At 46.0% G+C, this 23,228-nt stretch overlaps 1 protein-coding gene across 1 annotated transcript; it reads right to left on the minus strand.

Moving 5' to 3' along the window:
* Window positions 1-12,404: 12,404 nt before the first annotated feature.
* LOC125518856 lies at window positions 12,405-17,988 on the minus strand. Its single transcript, XM_048683732.1, has 3 exons — window positions 17,518-17,988; window positions 16,085-16,159; window positions 12,405-12,418 (listed from the first exon to the last, which is right to left on the minus strand). The coding sequence occupies exons 1-3, from the start codon at window positions 17,777-17,779 to the stop codon at window positions 12,405-12,407; spliced, it is 351 nt and encodes a 116-aa protein (XP_048539689.1). The 5' UTR covers window positions 17,780-17,988.
* Window positions 17,989-23,228: the final 5,240 nt, after the last annotated feature.

Here is a 23,228-nt window from a genome sequence, read left to right on the forward strand (position 1 = left end):
CGACGTACCATCCTTTTTCGGCACTAAAATGATAGGAACAGCACAAGGACTAAGGGATTCGCGTATATAACCTTTGTCGAGCAGTTCTTGTACTTGACGCATAATCTCCTTCGTCTCCTCTGGATTGGTACGGTATGGTGCACGGTTGGGTAATGATGCACCGGGAATTAAGTCAATTTGATGCTCAATCCCTCGAATAGGTGGTAATCCCGGTGGCACGTCTTGTGGAAAGACGTCAGCGAACTCCTGCAAAATGTTAGTGACAGCAGGAGGCAAAGAGGAAGGCACGTCCTCGAATGAAAATAATGCCTCTTTGCACACAAAAGCATAGCAAACAGATTTGCTAAAATCTAGATCATCAATATCAGATTTGGTGGCAAGTAAACATGCACTTTTCAATTTAATTTCAGAAGCAACACTAGATTGTTTATTATTATTAGGCTGCATTTGTTGCTCAAATTCTTTTGCCACAATCTGATTTTCACTCTTATTTTTTCTCCTGTTTTGCTTTATTAGCTCTATTAATATCATCTTTCAAAATGGAATCAGGAGTCATAGGAAGCAAAGTAATATTTTTATCCTTATGAACAAGAGTATACTGATTGTTTCTACCATGGTGTACAGATTTTTTATCAAATTGCCATGGTCTACCAAGTAATAAGGAACATGCTTGCATAGGTACCACATCACAATCAACATAATCAGCATATGTAGAGATACTAAAATGCACACGAACAGTACGTGTTACCTTAACCTTGCCGCTGTTGTTGAACCATTGGATGTAGTAAGGATGTGGATGTGGTCTTGTGGTGAGAGATAGCTTCTCCACCATCTCCATGCTAGCCAAGTTGTTGCAGCTCCCTCCATCTATAATGACGCGAACAGAACATTCCTTCACAACTCCCTTTGTATGGAACAAATTATGCCTCTGATTTTGCTCAGCTTGTGTAACCTGCACACTCAAAACACGTTGAGCAAACTAAACATTCATACTGTCAGCATCTTCCAGCCCCATGTATTGCGTCTCATGATCAGAAATCATCTCCACCGTGTTCTTCACGTGTAATAAGAGCCAAAGTCTCCTCATCATAGTCACTCGGACTCATACCCACCATCCTCATTAGCAATCATCACACGCTGAGATTGGCATTCATTCTCGCAAAATGTCCTCTTCCCTTACAACGACGACAAATAATATCACTTGTGTGCCCTGTTGATGCCATGGAAGAAGAAGAGCTCTACGCAGGTCCAGCAGGTGTGCTCTTGGCAGATAGTGGTGGTTGTGCCTGCTTTCTTGTATCACGGCTGGAGGTGGCACCTGATGGAGGTGCTGGTGGTGGAAGTAGAGGATGCACGTGGTGTCCATGATGAAGATCGACCTGCAGAAAAGTTAGTTCGCGCCAATGCCTGTCGATCCTGCACTTCACTTCAGCTTTACAAGCAAGATGGAATAAACGAGTGTGATATTATACTCCTTATACTCTAGAATGGTCTGAATCTCTCTATTATATCCACCCATAAAACGTGCAAGCATAGCTTCATTCTCCTCAACAATACCACATCTAATCATGCCAGTTCGTAATTCCTGATAATATTCTTCTACAGAATTGTTTCCTTGTCTTAAACGTTGTAATTTTTGAAGTAATTCATGTTGATAATATGGTGGAACCCAACGAGTACGCATAGCAGTTTTCAAAGCAGCCCAAGTAGTTGGAATAGGATATAATCTACAATGCTCAGACCACCAAACACATGCAAAACTAGTGAATGCACAAACAGCAGCAGGAACACGTCTCTCCTCGGGATATTGTAAACATGTAAATCGTTGTTCAGTTTCTAACTCCCAAGTAAGATATATATCAGGAACATATCTACCCTCAAATGGTGGAATATTCAATTTTAGTTTAGGGAGATGGTCATGATCTCGTACCTGAGGGTGAGCCCTACCATTGCCATTATTTGCATGTGGACGACCTGGTGGTTGTTGTGCTGGTGGTGGCACGTAGTTCTGATTTTGATCAACCTCATCCTCGTAATCTCCGGCAAAATCATCCTCCTCCGCATCAGCAACAGGAGCCACAGAAGTATCAACAGCAGCACCAACAGTTTGGCCAGGTGCTAGAGGGAGACGGCTCGCTCGGCGGAGGGCTGTTTCATGATGTGTAGGTAGTCGTTGTTGTTGTTGTAGTAGTAGAGGTGCGTTAGGTGCAGCCGGTGGTGGTGGTGGAAGACGTGTGAGCAATTCATTAAACCTGTTATCGAGCTTTGTTTCGAACGTCTTCTCCATGCCATCTATCTTCTCCATGGCCTCTTCAAATCTGTTTAGCACATCTTGCACCTGTCCACTCATCATTTGCTGAAATTTATCATGCAACTCCTTATTCGTCATGTTCTCCCAGTCAGTCTCGTTGGCTTGTGATCCTGCCATGGTTAGCAACAATAGAAACACACAAGAATATGATCCTACAGACTACTAACAAGAGGTGGTGGTGGTGTCACAAATCCGTCAAGCAAATCTCAAATTCTTACCAGTTCTTACCCAGCAGCAGGCGGTGATCGGCAACCGTCGTAGTCAAAACTCTCAAAGCTTGGATAGAGCGATTACCAGGGAGAGTCAAACGCACGACGTAGATGTATGTGGAGCTGGGAAGGCTTATAATATGGTAGCAAAAAGGGTCAGCAATAATCAATTCAGAGATGCAAAGTTGAATAAACGCTCAACGACGGTACTGTGCTGGTCCTAGGCTAGACCGTGCTAGAGACGCGAGCCTAGAACACTAACAAAATCACGGCGCTGCACGTAAACAATGGAGGAGCACACTTTGAAATTTTTTTCCTTTTTTCACTTTTTTTCACTTTTTTCCTCTTTTTTTGCTCCGCAACAAATTTTTTCGAAAAAGTCTACAAATGGTCTAAAAACTGCCTAGCCAGAATTTTCCAGACTTAGTTTTTTTTTGAGTTTGGAACTATTTTTCTTCTGCGGGTAGCACGGAATCTCGAGAGTTATACTCTGTCACGACTCGGAGTATGGCGTGATCTGGAACTCGAAAACAATGCAACAATTACTGGACTCGGACTAGGACTGGTGGCGGAGATGAATCTGGTGGAATCTCGGACTGGTGGCGGCGATGAATCTGGTGGAAATCGGACTGGTGGCGGATATATGTTGCGGGTGAACTCGGATTGGCGTGATCGCGGCGGATATGCGGTGGCGTATATGGACTCGGATTGGTGGTGGATATGGCAGCGACGATGAAGATGATGCGGTGGTGATATATGGCAGCGGCGACGTGACAACCTGTGAACAGAACTCGAAACTCTAAAGGACTAGATGCTAAGACCAGCAACTTGACACGACGATGCAACCGAAAATTCAACAAAGCAAATACAGAAAATATTATGCAAAGGCTTAGATTGGTTCGGATAGGATGAACTAACACTAATTTTTTTTTGGCTTTTTCGTGGACTATAGGTACGAAGAATAGACTTGATCTAAACTACGAAAAACTGTAAAATCTCACTGAGCAACCTGAAAATCTGATACCACTTGATAGAGGCAAAGGTGTCCCGATGTTTCGATGAGATGGTGGCTATCGTTTTCTGTGGGAGTTGACCTTGACGATCCGACTACGAACATGCGAGACGCCGTGCCTTAGCAATCGCTAAACCAACTTCCGAGGGTTATTGACCACGCCGGAGCACAATCAACCTGACCACAAGGGTCTATTTCCTGCAAGCAAACGAAGAACAAGCAAGAAACTGAGATTGCAATCTGGATATTGCGAATATAAGATGAAAGCTTTATTGATCAAGGTGGGGTTCTGTGACGCCTTGGTCTGGTCGTTGAACACAAACGAAGTACGCGAAGTTGCAGTTATGGCGAACTTTTAATCTAAACAAAACCCAAAGCCTAAACGATGCCCTAAGGGCTGTATATATGGAGGAGAGAGGGGGAATTTCGTGTCCCTTGGTGGAGGGGTCCGAAACCAACCCTAACTCTTGTTTCCCCACACATACGGACTCTAAAAACAGCCTATACTTAAGTACTTCGAAAATACATGGGCCTGGCCCAATAATAAGGTGACGCAGCACCTAAAATAGCCTCTGGACGAAATTTATGAAGTGGCATCTTGTATATTTCGTCTCATGCTTCATGCAGTCATTATGGTGGCTTCAGAGTCCTGGAATCATCACTTGTAACTCCGTTCTTGTTCCCCTTGCGCATGCCATCATCTCCATGCTTGAACTTGCTCCAAGGTTCATCTTTCTTGTCCAAGCTAGGCCCTTCATTTGTAAGCAAAACAAATGTATCCAATTTAGGCAGCATCATATTCTCATGAACATTAGAATCGTTACCAAGAAACGAAAGTATCTGATAATTCAATTGGCGTGTCCGAGCTCTAGTAATCGGTCCAGTATGTATAGCAGCAGGGGCTGTGGGTGTAACAATGGTATTGATGTCCTCATCAGCTAGACTAGCTCCATGCAGAGTATTGTAGACATAGAAATTTGCAAAATACATACGGATCTGAATGTGGCAGACCCATTGACTAAACCTCTCTCACCAACAAAACATGATCACACCTTAGTGCTCTTTTGAGTGTTAATCACATGGCGATGTGAACTAGATTATTGACTCTAGTAAACTCTTCGGGTGTTAGTCACATGGCGACGTGAACTATGGGTGTTAATCACATAACGATGTGAACTAGATTATTAACTCTAGTGCAAGTGGGAGACTGGAGAGGCAATTGAAGGAAATATGCCCTAGAGGCAATAATAAAGTTGTTATTTATATTTCCTTATATCATGATAAATGTTTATTATTCATGCTAGAATTATATTAACCGGAAACTTAGTACATGTGTGAATACATAGACAAACAGGTTGTCACTAGTTTGCCTCTACTTGACTAGCTTGTTGAATCAAAGATGGTTAATTGTCAGGACCCCGATCCTAAGACACACCGATCTAGCATGTAACACCTCATATCACTTTGCGGCCTCACGCACGGTATTCCCACGGGTGCCACCTTACCTGGCCCGGGACCGTTTGCGCCTTTTGGCTCACGTATACGATAGTGTCGCTAGCATCCATATCACAAAGAACCCAGCCCGACATGACTAGTCGTGAACCCAAAGTGGCACTAACTTACGGGGACAGACATACATGAACCAGCATCGAACGTGTCGGTCATTAGCGTGTGAATCCGGGATGTAGCAACTAGGCTAATAGGACTCCGGGAACCCGGGCTGTAGCAGGCTAGCAGGACTCCGGAAGTCACCGCGTGACATTTCCCCGAAGGGACAGACACAGGAATGAAGTGAATCACATGTCGCCCAGTCTAAGTGTTCCGGAGCAGTAGTAACTAGGCTAGCAGGACTCCAGTAAACAGGGCTGTAGCAGACTACCATGGCTCACTGGAAGCACTAGACTACATTTCCCCATAAGAGAGGCTACCAAGGATAAACAACTAGGTTGTTAGATCCCACACATACCAAGCATTTAAATCATACACACACTATGCCTGATATGCGTAAATACAACATGGCATCACAATAAAACTCTACAACTCAAAGTATTTATTAATTAGGCTCCGAGGAGCCATATATTACAAACATGAGTCCCATGACCCAGCATTCAAGTCATACAAGCAATAGCACAAGCGGAAGCTTAACTTGTCTGAGTACAGACAACTACAAAAGAAAAGGCTGAGAAGCCTGACTATCTACAAGACCCTGCCGAGGGCACAAGATCGTAGCTGACGTAACAAGCTAAACATCGAAGTCCATGTGGAACTACTAGCGAGACTGAAGTCTCTCTGCAAAACATAAATTAAGCAAACGTGAGTACAAATGTACCCAGCAAGACTTACATCAGAACTATCTACATATGCAACATTATCAACAAAGGGATGGTGGGGTTTAACTGCAGCAAGCCAGCTTTGACTTAGTGGCTAACCTGAACTACTACTGCAAGTAACTCTTTTGAGGTGGCGCACACGAGTCCACATATTCACCAATCAATACCCCACTATGGATCCGCTCCCGTTTACCTACGAGAACGCCATCCATAGCACTCACTCTTATCTTGCGCATTTTAGAGTATCCACTTTCACTTGTCTATGAACTGTACAGGCAACCCAGAAGTCCTTTACCGCGGACACGGCTATTCGAATAGATCATTTATAACCCTGCAGGGGTGTACTTCCTCACACACGCTCTCACCACTTACCACCATGTACACGTCATGTATCTCGGCAACCTTCAAGCGGAAGCCTAACGAGGGAGTCGTCCACGACCTGACTAACCACACAAAGTCTCTAGTCTAGGTTTATCGCCTATTCGGGTTCCATCCGCAAGGATATCCGGCCGGGGTTTCGCTCACGGCCCCAAACGATGAGAGCAGGGTTCCCGAGGCACCAAACGGGCGTCCCGGTACACCATGCCTCGTGTCTCTACCGCATCATAGCCCACCCCTAGGGTCAGCACTACGCACGGCCCCCAACACATATCCTACAAACACCAGAAACTAGTTGCAACTCCTGGACAGAGATCGAGGCGATTAATAAGCCGAGAGGGGCCGAGTTACCGGAACCCAATGTGTGGTAGTAACTGTTCATGGATCACAAACACAGAACTCAGTTCCTGAGGACGGTTTCAATGAGACAACCCACCATGTACTCATACATGACCTCTCACTGCTACCTTTACCAAATCGTGTTCACACACTTAGCTCTCAATAGTAGGACATGTTCACCACATTCCAATTCATCCCCGATGAATCAGACCTAACTCAACTCTAAGCAGTAGCAGGCATGACAACAAGCATGAATGAGTAGGCACATCAGGGCTCAAACAACTCCTACTCATGCTAGTGGGTTTCATCTATTTACTATGGCAATGACAAGTCATGCAGAGGAAAGGGGTTCAACTACCGCAACATGTAACAGTTGAATCGTTGTTGTCCTAATGCAATAAAAGAGAGCAGAAGGGAGAGAGTGGGATTGTATCGGAATGAACAAGGGGTTTGCTTGCCTGGCACTTCTGAAGATAATATAGATCTTCATCAGTGTCATCGATCTCATCGTCGGAATCACGTCTACTGAGGGGGAACAATTACCGGCAACAGAGAGGAAACACAATCAATGCAATGCAACAATATGATGCATGATCATTACATGGCAACATGCTGGTGTTTTGAGCTAATGCAACTAGCAACAAGTTAAATGAAGTTGGTTTGAACCAAAGGTTCAAATTCAAACTCCATATGTGATTCTTTAAATGAAAATGGTTCAGATGGATAGATTGGATTTTTCTGATAATTTTCCATATATAGCTTATTTCATTTGGAGTTACCGTTGAATTTCTATGATTTTTAGAAGTTTAAAGCATTTTCTGGAATTTGCTGAATTATTTTAAATCCAGAAAATTATTAACTGTGTCAGCATTGCGTCACTGTGACGTCAGCAAGTCAACTGCGGCTGACCAGGTCAAACCTGACCAGTGGGGTCCACTGGTTAGTCACAAAGTGTTGTCTGGGTCACCGGCAGGTGGGGTCAGGTCAACAGCCACATCAGCAAGTCAACGCTGACGTGTGGGGTCGGTCAACAGGTGACGTGGCCAGGTCAAACTGACCTATGGGCCCTGCCGGGTTAGTTTAATCTAAACAAAACTAAATCAGGGTTAATTAGGTAGTGAGGCCCGTTTGTAGGTGGCTCTAGGGTTAATTAGCGATGTCATTAGCTGCTAATGATGGGGCCACGTCAAGCTCGCCAGACTTCAGCCAGCGACGACCATAGAACACGGCGGGGCACGCTGGATTTGCACTAGAGGCATCGGCTTAGCGCGCTGAGGGCACCAGGGCATAGCCCTTGCTCGCCGGAGTTGGGTGCGGGGGTCACCAGAATCATGCCGGCGGCGAGCTTTGGTGGCGGCCGGAGTTCGGGTAGGTGTGGATTGGCGCTGCAGCTTGCAAACAAGCCGGCCGCCACGCTAGTTTTGCTCTATGGGACGTTGCGAGTGCAACGGATGCACGCGCGGGACCAAAAGGTCACCGGGGCTTCGCCGGCGACGAGCCCGTGCGGCGACGGCTACGGTAAGCAAGGGGGCAACGGCTATGGCGACCAAATGAAAGCGGGGTTAGGGGAGAAATGACCGGGGGCTCACCACGGTCACGAAGAGATGCTTGGCGGGCTCGGGGAAGGCCGGACGGCGACGAATTTGACGGCGGCGATCGTCGGGGCAGAGGTTGATGACGACGGCAATGGCGACATTCTAGGGCCTCCGGCGTCGTACAGCTCGGTGGAGAGGACGAGGGGAACACGGCGGTGCTTCTGGGATCAGCGGTAGGATGGGGGGTGTGTTAGCCGTGGCGGCAGCGAACAGCAGCGTCGGCTCCGCTCAGCTTCGGGAGAGAGAGCGAGTGAGGCGAGGCAGTGAGAGAGGGGAGTGGTCGAGGGGGTCCAGGGTGCTGTGTGGCGTTGTCCTGGGTGTCGAGCCAGTGACGGGAAGCCGGAGGTGGCCCGGCGCTTGGCCAACGCGCGACGAGCACGTGCCCTCGCCTACTGGCGCGAGGAAGAAGGCGACAGGGCGGCGCTGGTGGGCTAGGCTGCCTAATGGGCCGGCTACAGGTAAGGCCAGGTAAGTAGCCCAGCCACTCTCTCTCTCTCTCTTATGCTTTCCTATTTCCTTCTAATTTTCTAATTATTTAGTTTTCTGTTATTTCATTTAGTTCATTTGCCACAGTTTTGAATTCAAACAAGTGCCAAACTTTCTCTGAATTTATTTATGTTGCTTCATGGACTTTTCCAAGGCACATAAACTATTTCAGAAACATTTGAAAATATATTCTAGTTATATGAATATAAGTTCAAATTCAAATAGCTATTGTTCTAAATTCAAAGTCCCAAAGTAATTCCTTAAAATGTTCCTAAATTTTCGTTTGATATATAGCTCTTGCCAAAATTCTCAAACATTGCAAAAGGACATCTTGGAAACAAAGAATGAGATTTCCAGGGTTCTTTGCCCTTCTTTTATTTAAGTTTTTGAGGCTTCCACTTTCCTCAATTCCTGGTTTCAGAAATTAGACATGATGCATGGGTGCTCTATCATGCAACTAATACAAGCAATATTCTGGGGCTGTGACAACTCACCCCCACTAAACAAGAATCTCATCCCGAGATTCAAGCTTAGGGTAAGAGGAAGATGGGACACAAAAGCTAACACAATCTTCACGATCTAACTTCCCTTCTCGGAGATTTTGATTGATTGCATCATATTGATCTTAACATCCTTGCTTTCGATATCTTCATCCAACTATGACGACGGAGGGAAACTCTACAGGAATCGATCCCCTTTAAGTTCGAGCACTCAAGATCAACTCATGGAGTGAGACGAAAGAACGCCTCTTGAGCTGAGAGACAAGACATACATCAGGTGGATGGAAAGAAACGGATGAAGAAGGTTCAATTTGGTAGGCAAGAATCCCATGCCTAAGTAAGATGGTGAATAGGTTTCAAATTAGCGAGGAAGTAATTGCCATGATTCCATAACGGGGCACCGTAGGGAAGGTGACCCGTAGAATTATCCCTTAAGTGGCAAAAAGAATTACTTTTGATACAAAGATCATTGAAACTCTTTATACCAGCCTAAGGCAATCACAATCGATCATTTGAAGGAGTTCGAAAGAATGACATACTCGGACTAGAATGGATGATGTGCACTACCTTGTTGAAGACAACGCAATGGATGATTTTTGCTTATCATCGGAAATGGATGGGACCCATGGTAGGACCACTTTTGAAGATGATCCTGAACAGTAAATAGTGGGAGGGGCAGCCCATGGGAAATTGGCACAATGGCGGTGCAAGCTGGGAACAAAATGCAAATGTTGGGAGTTTTTCAACCATCATATCTTCCTGATATTCAGATCTGGTTGGTAACAGGATATTTGAGACATCATGTCTGGAAAGAAAAGTTTGCAACACAAATCGACAAGACGATGTTGCGAGATTCTCGGGGAATGAACTACGATAGCAAGCTCCAAAACATGAGCTCGTTCCGCTACACACATGTGAACACGCTGTCCCAGACAAGCATGACCACATAGTAGTCTTACAATAAAACACTACCGAGTTCCAGCTGGGAACCATCATTGCGGAGAGCGAAGCCCTTGCATAAGTCATATGATTAGCTCTTATGAAGGAACTTCTCCTCCTTGAACAAGTCAATCAGTGGCTTGGTGTGCTAGGGATTACATCTGGAATGGAGATAATCAGTCTATCAGACCATAGAATGCTTCACATGTGCATGAATGACTTGGGATGATTCCAAAAGAAGCAAAATACAAGCTTTCTCGAATTCACGGTGGCAACTTGCTTCAAATACACATGAACTAGAGGAAGTCACTTCTTTCATCCAAACATATGCTTCATGAACGGGACATGAAGATAATGCTTATAAAAGTTTCCAACACTAACTTAGATGTTCAACATGAATCTTGGACAAGATGAAAATGTTGTCAATGGGCTTAACAGTAATCCATCTAGGCTTCCATATAGGTGGAATTCCTAAACTATGTGAACAAGACGATAGTATTGGTCAGACCCAAAAGATATAATGGTGTATGCTCGAGGAAACAACCACGAGTAAGACAACATTACGAACATCGTTGGTTCTAATTTGATTTGAAGGTAGCCCACACTCAAATCAAAGTATTGACAAGATAGTATATCCAACAATTGATCACGAGGACCAATTGATGAAGATATCATCTTTCTTCAACAACACATGAGGATATCCCTTTGAAATGAACTAAGTAGGGCAAAGCTTTATCTTCCAACTCTCCAAGTTGTTGTTTAGCTTGACTAACTAGCTTAGGGTATCCAACACAGATTCTTGGAGAAGGGGTGGTTTACAAGAAAACCAACCAGATCACGGGCTCAACATAGTGGTCAGGAAACAACCTGGTGATACTTCCCAGAAGATAATCAGAAAATCACGATCCACCGATATGTTACTAAGCTCGAGAACAATCTTGCTTTTCAGGGCAAGACGATGTGACCAAGAGAGTGATGGGTTGACACAATCCTATCTCATTGATCGAGGAGTGCACCAGGGAAAATGGACTAGGTAGCACAATCCATCTTAGAATGATGGTTTAGTAACCAACACGCTATGAATGAATTTATCGTCCATTAACTACCAAGCAACGGGGTTGCTAGGAGTATTAATTTCACACATCATGATTCACTTGTCGGCATTCCAGTTACAATACCACGGGAACAGAGGAATGAACAATGATGGCAAGAAGTATCATTGCGTCAAGAATTCATAAGAGGTAGTGCAATTCTCATGACGATCCTGGCATAAAGGGGGTAATACTTCATGGTAGAGCAGAGCAAAAGCTAGATTGGCATTTTGATCCACGGAATACAACTACTTTGACCAGTCCAAGAAATGGATGAGGTACTGAAGTTTGTTTCTCCTAGTCATTCTGGAATGGAATGGCTTGACGGACCGCAAGAATAATAGGCATCGATAACACAAATGCACAACTAGTCCTGACTATCAATTGATAGACAGAGGTCAGAATACAACTAAAGAGAGACAACGCAAAGGAACCTATGGTTTTCTGAGTTGCGGATGCATAGATTTAGTATGTCAAACAAGTTCAACATGTTTCTTCCAGATAATCCATGCAGAAAGGTAGGACTGGTAGAATCACAATGCAGAATGGAGAACTCATCAAGAGCACTCTTATTGTGACGTTTTGGTTCAGGAGAGCTTATGCCATAAGTAGTTCATGGTATTCGGAAGAAGGATAAACCACGGACCTCGAGGACTATAGCAAAGGTTACTTATAACCTAAAGGAACGAGCAAACACTAACAGCAGGAAGTGAGTAGAGTGATTCTTTGGTTCAAGAACCCATAAATAGAATGCCTACTAACTAAGTGGCATCACGGGATGCTTTCGAGAATGATGGCCAGAATCATCACACTGGGAACCCAAAACATGGCTAGATTATTGGGTGATCCTCTAAGACACCTAGGGTCATAATAATAGCTCCAACATATATGTTGAGACAATAGAGTACCTCAACTCACCGATTAGTGTGGTTAAACGGGCCCAAAGGAACATCGAGAATGGAGAGATGGGATTGCAAATGCATCACACTATTTAGAAACCTGGGATGACTCGGACAGTATAACGGTTGTAAATGCTCAAAAAGATTTGAGACATCCTGTAAAATGGTAGCATAACCGGTCAACATCATAATATCAAGGTTTTGAGGCCAGCTATGCAAACACAGAAGTAGTAGGAGCTAAATTGGGACTTGAATCCATCATTCCTATAAGTCTACGGATTAGTAACACGTGATACTGATAGAAAGATGAGAAGCCTAGTTCTTAATCCCTGTAGAAGATAAGAGGATGACTCAGATTAGAAGGGCATAAGGTAAAGGAGTAAAAACAGCCTTACGTTCCCATCCACAATCAATTCCCTTATATAACTAAAGCATTTCTAGACTAAACTTCGACCAGTTTGGCTTGGTAATCCTACTGGCAATCAGGCTCTGATACCAAAGCTGTCAGGACCCCGCCTAAGTCACGACCGATCTAGCATGTAAACACCTCATATCACTTTGCGGCCTCACGCACGGTTATTCCCACGGGTGCCACCTACCTGGCCCGGGACATGTGCGCCTTTTGGCTCACGTATATGATAGTGTCGCTAGCATCCATATAACAAAGAACCTGGGCCGACATGACTAGTCGTGAACCCAAAGTGGCACTAACTTACGGGGACAGACATACATGAACTAGCATCGAATGTGTCGGTCATCAGCGTGTGAATCCGGGCTGTAGCGATTAGGCTAACAGGATTTCGAGAACCCGGGCTGTAGCAGGCTAGCAGGACTCTGGAAGTCACCGCGTGACATTTCCCCGAAGGGACAGACAAAGGATCAAAGTGAATCACATGCCGGCCAGCCTAAGTGTTCCGGAGCAGTAGTAACTGGGCTAGTAGGACTCTGGTAAACCGAGCTGTAGCAGACCATGGCTCAGTGGAAGCACTAGACTACATTTTCCCATAAGAGAGGCTACCAAGGATAAACAACTAGGTTGTCGGATCCCACACATACCAAGCATTTCAATCATACACATACTATGCCCGATATGTGTAAATACAACATGGCATCACAACAAAACTCTACAACTCAAAGTATTTATTCATTAGGCTCCGAGGAGCAAGATATTACAAACATGGGTCCCATGACCCAGCATTCAAGTCATACAAGCAATAGCACAAGCGAAAGCTTAACTTGTCTGAGTACAGACAACTACAAAAGAAAAGGCTGAGAAGCCTGACTATCTACAAGACCCTGCCGAGGGCACAAGATCGTAGCTGAGGTAACAAGCTAAACGTCGAAGTCCACGTGGAACTACTAGCGAGACTGAAGTCTCTCTGCAAAACATAAATTAAGCAAATGTGAGTACAAATGTACCCAGCAAGACTTACATCAGAACTATCTACATATGCAACATTATCAATAAAGGGATGGTGGGGTTTAACTGCAGCAAGCCAGCTTTGACTTAGTGGCTAACATGAACTACTACTGCAAGTAACTCTTTTGAGGTGGCACACACGAGTCCACATATTCACCAATCAATACACTACTATGGATCCGCTCCCGTCTCCCTACGAGAGCGCCATCCATAGAACTCACACTTATCTTGCGCATTTTAGAGTATCCACTTTCACTTGTCTATGAACTGTACAGGCAACCCAGAAGTCCTTTACCGCGGACACGGCTATTCGAATAGATCATTTCTAACCCTGTAAGGGTGTACTTCTTCACACACGCTTTCTCCACTTACCACCATGTACACGTCGTGTATCACGGCAACCTTCAAGCGGAAGCCTGGCGAGGGAGTCGGCCACGACCTGACTAACCACACAAGTCTCTAGTCCAGGTTTATCGCCTATTCGGGTTCCATCCGCAAGGAGATCCGGTCGGGGTTTCGCTCATGGCCCCAAACGATGAGAGCAGGGTTCCCGAGGCACCAAACGGGCGTCTCGGTACACCGTGCCTCGTGTCTCCACCGCATCATAGCCCACCCCTAGGGTCAGCGCTACGCATGGCCCCCAACACATATCCTACAAACACCAGAAACTAGTTGCAACTCCTAGACAGAGATCGGGGCGATTAATAAGCCGAGAGGGGCCGAGTTACCGGAACCCAACATGTGGTAGTAACTGTTCATGGATCACAAACACAGAACTCAGTTCCTGAGGACGATTTCAATGAGACAACCCACCATGTAGTCCTACATGGTGTGACGCCCCCGATTTGACTGTACACTAATCTTACACGCAAACGTGTACGATCAAGATCAGGGACTCACGGGAAGATATCACAACACAACTCTACAAATAAAATAAGTCATGCAAGCATCATATTACAAGCCAGGGGCCTCGAGGGCTCGAATACAAGAGCTCGATCATAGACGAGTCAGCAGAAGCAACAATATCTGAGTACGGACATAAGTTAAAAAAGTTTGCCTTAAGAAGGCTAGCACAAATTGGGATACAGATCGAAAGAGGCGCAGGCCTCCTGCCTGGGATCCTCCTAAACTACTCCTGGTCATCATCAGTGGGCTGCACGTAGTAGTAGGCACCTCCCGAGCAGTAGTAGTCGTCATCGACCATGGCGTCTAGCTCCTGGGATCCATCGTCTGGTCGCAGCAATCGGGTATAGAAAGGGGGAAACAGGGAGCAAAGCAACTATGAGTACTCATCCAAAGTACTCGCAAGCAAGGAGCTACACTACATATGTATGCATTGGCATCAAATGGAATGAGGGTATCATATGTGGACTGAACTGCAGAATGCCGGAATAAGAGGGGGATAGCTAGTCCTTATCGAAGACTACGCTTCTGGCCACCTCCATCTTGCAGCATGTAGAAGAGAGTAGATGGTAAGTTCACCAAGTAGCATCGCATAGCATAATCCTAACTGACGATCCTCCCCTCGTCGCCCTGTGAGAGAGCGATCACCGGTTGTATCTGGCCTTGGAAGGGTGTGTTTTATTAAGTATCCGGTTCTAGTTGTCATAAGGTCAAGGTACAACTCCGGGTCGTCCTTTTACCGAGGGACACGGCTATTCGAATAGATAAACTTCCCAGCAGGGGTGCACCACATTTCCCAACACGCTCGATCCCCTTTGTCCGGACACACTTTTCTGAGTCATGCCCGGCATCGGAAGATCAACACGTCGCTGCCCCACCTAGGAACAACAGAGAGGTCAGCACGCCAGTCTAAATCCTATGCGCGCAGGGGTCTGGGCCCATCGCCCATTACACACCTGCACGTTGCGTACGCAGCCGGTGAGCAGACCTAGCCTCCCTTATACAAGAGCAGGTGTTCCAGTCCAACCCGGCGCGCGCCGCTCAGTCGCCGACGTCACGAAGGCTTCGGCTGATACCACGACGGTGAGTGCCCATAACTGTTCCGCGTAGTTGGTTAGTGCGTATAGGCCAGTAGCCAGACTCAGATCAAACACCAAGATCTCATTAAGCATGTTAATTGATGTATCTGCGGACACCGACCAGGGCCAGGCGCACCTCTCTCCTAGGTGGTCTCAACCTGCCCTGTCGCTCCACCACAAAGTAACAGTCGGGGGCCGTCGGGAACCCAGGCCCACCACTACCTGGATGGAACCACCTGCCCCTTCAGCCCCCACATCAGAATCACTTGCGGGTACTCAACGAGCCGACCCGACTTTAGTCACCACCTGTATAGCATGTATATATAGTATATATTTACCCGTGATCAACACCCGACGTGATCACGGCCCGATAGTATAGCATGACAGACTGGCAAGAATGTAGGGCCACTGATGATAATCTAGCATCCTATACTAAGCATTTAGGATTGCAGGTAAGGTATCAACAGTTGTAGCAACAATGACAGGCTATGCATCAGAGTAGGATTAACGGAAAGCAGTAACATGCTACACTACTCTAATGCAAGCGGTAGAGAGAAGAGTAGGCGATATGTGGTGATCAACGGGGGGCTTGCCTGGTTGCTCTGGCAAGAAGGAGGGATCATTGTCGATGTAGTCGATCATGGGGGTAACAACGGCGGTCTCGAGGTCTACCGGAAAGAAGTAACGGAAGGGTAACACAAATAAATAATAAAGCCATCAAAGAAACACAAATAATAACATGGCAATATGTGCTGCTAGGGTGACCTAACGCAGTAGTAGGCGATACCGGCTAAGGGAGGAAACATCCGGGAAAGTATTCCCGGTGTTTCACGTTTTCGGACAGACGGATTGGAGGGGGAAAGTTGCGTGTTCGCTATGATAGGTATGTGTGATGGATGAATAGATCCCTAATTCGGATTCGTCTTGTCGTTCTGAGCAACTTTCATGTACAAAGTTTTTCGATCCGAGCTACGGTTTAATTTCTATGATTTTTTTAAAGATTTAATCCATCTTCCTAAATTATTTGTATTTCAAAAGTAATAGACAAAATGCTATGGGTACCCAGCCCTGTGTACACAGAATATACACAAAGGCTGACATGTGGGCCAATGGACCCAGTTGACCAGTCAAACTTTGACTGGTCAACAAGAGGGTGGGGCCTCCTTGTCATTGTCTGATTAAACTAGTGAGGTAGTTAATTAGTTAACTAAGCAATATTAATTAAGTTAATTAATTAATGTTTTAATTATTATTATTATTTTATTAATTCTAATTCTCTCTTTTTTAAAAGGGCAGGGCGCTGGGCCCCAGTAGTCAGTGGCCCAGAGGCCTTTTGGGTGCGTGGGTTACGGATGTGGGCGTTGGGAGCCCGTAGGGGCAAACCCGGGCGCGCGGACGAAGGCCGCCGGGCGGCCGGCGACGGCGGCGACAAGGGCATGCGAGGGGGCAGCGAAGGGGAGTTGGCCGGCGCGCGTGGGGCTGCGGTCGGAGCGGAACGGGGCGGTTCGGTGGCGCGGTCGCGTGCGGAGGCAGCAGCAGCCATCAACAGCGACAGCTAATGACGAGCGCGAGCCGGTGGCTGGGCGGAGAAGGCAAGGCGAGCGGGCAACGGCAGCGGCAAGCAGCAGCTAAGGCGAGCAGAGCGCAAGCGAAGCGCACGGGGGAGGTGGCAAGCGAGGCGACGGACAGGACATGGACGACGGGTCGTTGTGCAGCAACAGGCGAGCAGCAGGGACGTGCAGCTCGCGGGAACAAGCAGGGGGAAGTAGTAGGGCGCGGCGCGAGCGGGTTGTACGACGACGGAGCACGGGCGCGGCGCTGCAGGTTTGCAACTAGGCGAACGAAGAGCCCAGACGGCTGCTACGGTTAGCAGGAACGCAGTGGTGCGACGACCTTGGACAGAGGAGCTCAAGGACGCGGAGGTCATCGGCCATGGCGGTGGCCGGAGCTCGATTTCTTCGCGGCGGGCACTAGAGTACGTGCACAGTAGAGGAGAAGACGGGGGGAACGAAGGACGGGGCCTCACCGGCCCTGTAGGCGTGCAATAGTGTGCGCGAGGTGGAGTCAGGGAGGCGTCGGAGCTCGGGGTAGTCGATGACGACGGCCGGTGATGTACGCGGCGGAGATGAGAGGAGGAAGAAGAGGTCGACGGCTCCATCCACGCAGCTTCCCGCCTTGCTCCAATGCCCTGAACGGACGTGGACGAACACGACGAACCCCCAGGACGTGCTCCCGAGCGCCGGAGAGGCTGGTGGACACGTCAACGACGGCGGGGAAGCCTCGACCATGTGAGTTTGCGAGCTCAAAATTGAGCCAGACGAGAGGGGAGAGGTGGATCTGGATCTGGGGGGTAGTGGGTGGCTAGGGTTCCAGGGGACGGGAGAGAGCACGCGGGCGCGGCCTCTTATCCACTCGCCAACGCCGTCGAGCTGGTCCGGCGGGGCGCCCCCTGTAGCGACCCCAGTTGGGGGAACAGGAGGACGACCGAGGGAGGGGAAGTGGGTCGGGCTAGTTGGGTGGCTCTGGCCCAGGGGTTCTTTTTATTTGTTTTACATTTTCTTTTCTCTATAGTTTCAATTTACCTTTAACTTAAAAAAACAAAATAGCTCCTAGATCAGCATAGCTAAAAAAACTACTGCGTCGTTTAATTATGGCACCCAAATAAAATAGCCTAACATTTTTACTAATTATAAAAGGCAATAATTAATTGATTCACCCACTACTTTAATTATCTTAGTGCATTTAACTATTTTATAAAAACTTGGTTTCTTCATCAACATTGCTTGAATTATTTGACACCTCTAGAACATTTTAGTTTTAATATTTGAAAACTTTTATTGTTTGCTTGATTTTGAATTTGAATCTGAACCGGTTTCGAACTAATGCGAGATTAGCAACAATAATTGGGGTGACGTGGTATCATTAGCAGAGGTTACTGTAGCTTGATTATCCGGGCGTCACAATTCTCCTCCACTACAAGAAATCTCGTTGCGAGATTCAAGAGGTGCAATAAAGGGGAAAGGTCTGGTTACGAAATCCTAACGAATCTTCTCGGTCTTGGTTGCTCTTCTCGAAGAGGTAGATCCACTACGTTTGATGTTTTCATTTCTCTGTTTCAGGTCATGATGAACTCGGCATCCTTTCTTCGGGAACTCCATCGTACTTACGAAAGACGAAAGGGTGGTTATTCTAGGAAAATGTACCTCTGCAAGGTTGACCATCTGGTCGATAACATCGGGGAAGGTGGGGGAGAGTAACTCTCGAATTGAAACTTAAGAAAATATCGAGAGCAAAGTAAGGAGGTATCATGAGAATTTTCGAGCGGACAGGCAATCGTTCGATGCCTGAAATAGGGCGTGAAAAGGGTTTGGAGCAACGGGAATAAGCATTGTGTCTGATACTAGAATTGATGATCTCTCGGAAGGTGGCTCGTGAATAACATATGAGGCCACGCGCGAGGAATAACCTTGGAAACAGGTGGTGTACCGGAGAGTCAGGTTTCGATCCTGTGGAACTGTGGGTTATGGGCCCACCATGTGGGTTAAAAGTAGAAAGTGTGGTGATATATTGCATAGTCATGATAACAAGGCATGTCAGAGGATAACCTATCAATTATGTCAGCAACATCGGTACAAAGGGTGAGGGATGAAGAGAACCATCTTCCTACTCGTTGAACGAGGCGGACCAATAGGTAAAGTTCTCGTCCGTCGATGGTTACCGGAATGTTATCAACAATATTAACAGGGTCTTACTGACAAAGTGATACAACGATGTGTTTTACATAAGCAGGGAAATATTACTGCTTATATAATATGGATCGCAATAAGGTTTAAACAAACCAATGGAAATGAAAATGTATTAAAACACATATTTTAGGGGTATATCCTTCCCAAGGACAAGTAGAGCATGATATCCATGACAGGATAGAATTAGAAAATCATTTAGGTAAGGGGAAAGAAAATTCATGACATTACCCATACAACGGTGTTTGGATAATTCATAAAGAAAATTTAATATCGTGCTTCAAACGTTCCTATTGAAGATTGGATTACCACAGACATGCTTCGAGATAGCATTGACATGGTTTCAAGCAAAGGTCAAACTTTGGATACACCAAGGATCCATCGGAAACAACTTAGAAAATAAGTCATACAATTTTAGCAGGGAAAAGATGAGGGTGTGGCCGACGGGCTAAGTCACAATCCATCGACATGCCAAAAAGGATCTATTTCCCAAATTATATGAATAAGTTTGCGTTGGGGAAAGACAAGAATGTTGTTGGTGCTGACACAAACCATCGAGAGGCAAGGATGGTATTTTTCATCATGAATTCGATTGATATCCTGGAAAAGCTCAGAATGTTGATGATGATCACGACACATTTGTCGAGAGATTTCATGAAGATGTAATCGATCGGCGATGACATCAAGTCAAAGGAATGATGAAGCAAAAAGTAATTGGAACCAAGGGTACGATACAAACTCGAAATCAAGTTTGTTGTTCAAGGAGAAATGATAAGACGAGGAAGGTCGACGTAAGATTAGCTCACCGTCAAAATTTGTGCTCCGGGAAGAAGGGCGAGGTAGCACAGTTAAAACTTAGCATAATAATGATATAGCCAATTAGGCTAGGAATGACTTGAAGGATTATTAAACTCATAGGCAGTGAAAATTATTTAGGAGTTATTGAATCGAAATGCGGAATCGATTCACTTATCGGTGTTCTCGAGTGACTAATAGCTCAGAACCCGGGGGAAATCTGAAATCGATGAGAAGCAATACTAGATGAAGACTCATAGGAAGCAACACAGTTATTTGATATTCTCGAGATACTGGAGGGTATACTCGAAGGTAGAGCATAATAGTTGTTGGATAGATGTATTGAACTCCAGAAGACAAGTACTTCAACTTGTCCGGGAAATGGGATCAAGGAAGAATAATATGGTCAGAACCATAGCTGTAGGGGATCCAATTTAAGGACACCGAAAGAATTACCTAAATGATTAACTATTTTGCAAGAAGCTCCCATGATAAGTTTCACATCGGGTCCATGGGCATGAACACAAAGTTCAAGGTCGACTCCCACTTCTCCAATGTATAAACTTTCATTCACAGCTCTAATAAAAATGATTTCAGTGTGAAAACCTACCTCATGAATTACCAGAGGAGTATGACCCGTGAAAACTTTCGGGTTCACATAGATTAAGGAAGGCATAGGTTCAACCCATCGGGGCATCGTAGAAACATATACCACAAACTTCAGGAGTAAATAATACAAGCACAGGAGCAGAGCATGGTTAACAAAAGCAGGGGATACAATTTACCAAAGGTATTATGTATCCAAAGAAAAGCTCACAATGTTTAATGAATATGAAGGACGGTGTCGAACAAAATCCAACAAAGGATTTGGTGGTCCTCAAGGGATCTGATGTGAGCATCGGTACTCAACCAGAGGAAGAAGGAATGCACGGGGATAAGTTTATAGAAACAACTGACTAACTCAAAACTCAAATGCAAAGGAATTATGAATCCCAAGACAAGGGATCAGAAGCAATGCTCTGATTAGGGATGGATAAGTTGAATAGCCTTAGAGGTACAATCGATGGCAATTTGATTGGTCGAGATCCAGCTCATGTCCGGAATGACGTCTGAATCGGAAAGATAACTTCCAATGAACAACTGATGATTGTGTGCATTCACACACATGTTGAATCAAAAGGATCAGAATGACAATCACAAAGGTTTTTAAAGTAAATTGCTAGACCAATGGAATTAACCGGAATGCAAGTATGCAAGAATTTCAAGAACAATAGGTTGTTGAGGATTTTCAGAAGAACGAATGGTATTCCGAAGACTTTTGTGAAATACATAAATCAACTGAGGATGAGCGGATACTCGATAGGTGCACAAAGTTATCCGTAGGGGTATTCAGGTGACAAGGAACTGCAAGGCAGTAAGCTCAAAGGATTCTCGGAACAACGACGAGTATTTCGGGGTATCTTGTAATAACAAGAGCAACTGGGGACTAGTGTAAGAATGGCAAGTGCATGTAGTTATCTATAGGGGGTGACGGTGGAAGGGAATTGCAAATGCAATGAGAAAAAGTTCTCGGGATAACATCGGAGAGTATCTTCGGAATCCTTCGGCGCACCAAGCAATCATCTGGAGTGAGGGACTCTCCGGGTGGAAGTAATTACGAGAACCTAGAGTCAAAGTTGGTAAAATCATTTAACCGAACTAGAAGAGAGTTCAGAGTCCTAGAGTAAAGATCGAGGAGTAAAAGATCCTAATACCACCCAAATGGCGACGTGGGCCCGTAAGACACACATCCATGTTAGTAAAAAGTTTTGTAATGTCTAGACTCGACTTCGGCCAAGGAGTGTGGAAGGGGGATTCCTACAGGCAATCGGCTCTGATACCAACTTGTGACGCCCCTGATTTGACCGTACACTAATCATACACGCAAATGTGTATGATCAAGATCAGGGACTCACGGGAAGATATCACAACACAACTCTACAAATAAAATAAGTCATACAAGCATCATATTACAACCCAGGGGCCTCGAGGGCTCGAATACAAGAGCTCAATCATAGACGAGTCAGCGGAAGCAACAATATCTGAGTACAGACATAAGTTAAACAAGTTTGCCTTAAGAAGGCTAGCACAAACTGGGATACAAATCGAAAGAGGCGCAGGCCTCCTGCCTGGGATCCTCCTAAACTACTCATGGTCGTTGTCAGTGGGCTGCACGTAGTAGTAGGCACCTCCCGAGTAGTAGTAGTCGTCATCGACAGTGGCGTCTGGCTCCTAGGCTCCATCGTTTGGTCGCAGCAATCGGGTATAGAAAGGGGGAAAAGAGGGAGCAAAGCAACCGTGAGTACTCATCCAAAGTACTCGCAAGCAAGGAGCTACACTACATATGTATGCATTGGCATCAAATGGAATGAGGGTATCATATGTGGACTGAACTGCAGAATGCCGGAATAAGAGGGGGATAGCTAGTCCTTATCGAAGACTACACTTCTGGCCACCTCCATCTTGCAGCATGTAGAAGAGAGTAGATGGTAAGTTCACCAAGTAGCATCGCATAGCATAATCCTAATCGATGATCCTCCCCTCGTCGCCCTGTGAGAGAGCGATCACTAGTTGTATCTGGCCTTGGAAGGGTGTGTTTTATTAAGTATCCGGTTCTAGTTGTCATAAGGTCAAGGTACAACTCTGGGTCGTCCTTTTACCGAGGGACACGACTATTCGAATAGATAAACTTCCCTGCAGGGGTGCACCACATTACCCAACACGCTTGATCCCCTTTGTCCGGACACACTTTTCTAAGTCATGCCCGGCCTCGGAAGATCAACACGTCGCTGCCCCACCTAGGCACAACAGAGAGGTCAGCACGCCGGTCTAAATCCTATGCGCGCAGGGGTCTGGGCCCATCGCACATTGCACACCTACACGTTGTGTACATGGCCGGTGAGCAGACCTAGCCTCCCTTATACAAGAGCAGGTGTTCCAGTCCAACCTGGCGCGCGCCGCTTAGTCGCTGACGTCACGAAGGCTTCGGCTGATACCACGACGTCGAGTGCCCATAACTGTTCCCGCATAGTTGGTTAGTGCGTATAGGCCAGTAGCCAGACTCGGATCAAATACCAAGATCTCATTAAGCGTGTTAATTGATGTATCCGCGGACGCCGGCCAGGGCCAGGCCCACCTCTCTCCTAGGTGGTCTCAACCT

Source organism: Triticum urartu, chromosome 7 (assembly GCF_003073215.2).
Source record: "Triticum urartu cultivar G1812 chromosome 7, Tu2.1, whole genome shotgun sequence".
Taxonomy (NCBI): domain Eukaryota; kingdom Viridiplantae; phylum Streptophyta; class Magnoliopsida; order Poales; family Poaceae; genus Triticum; species Triticum urartu.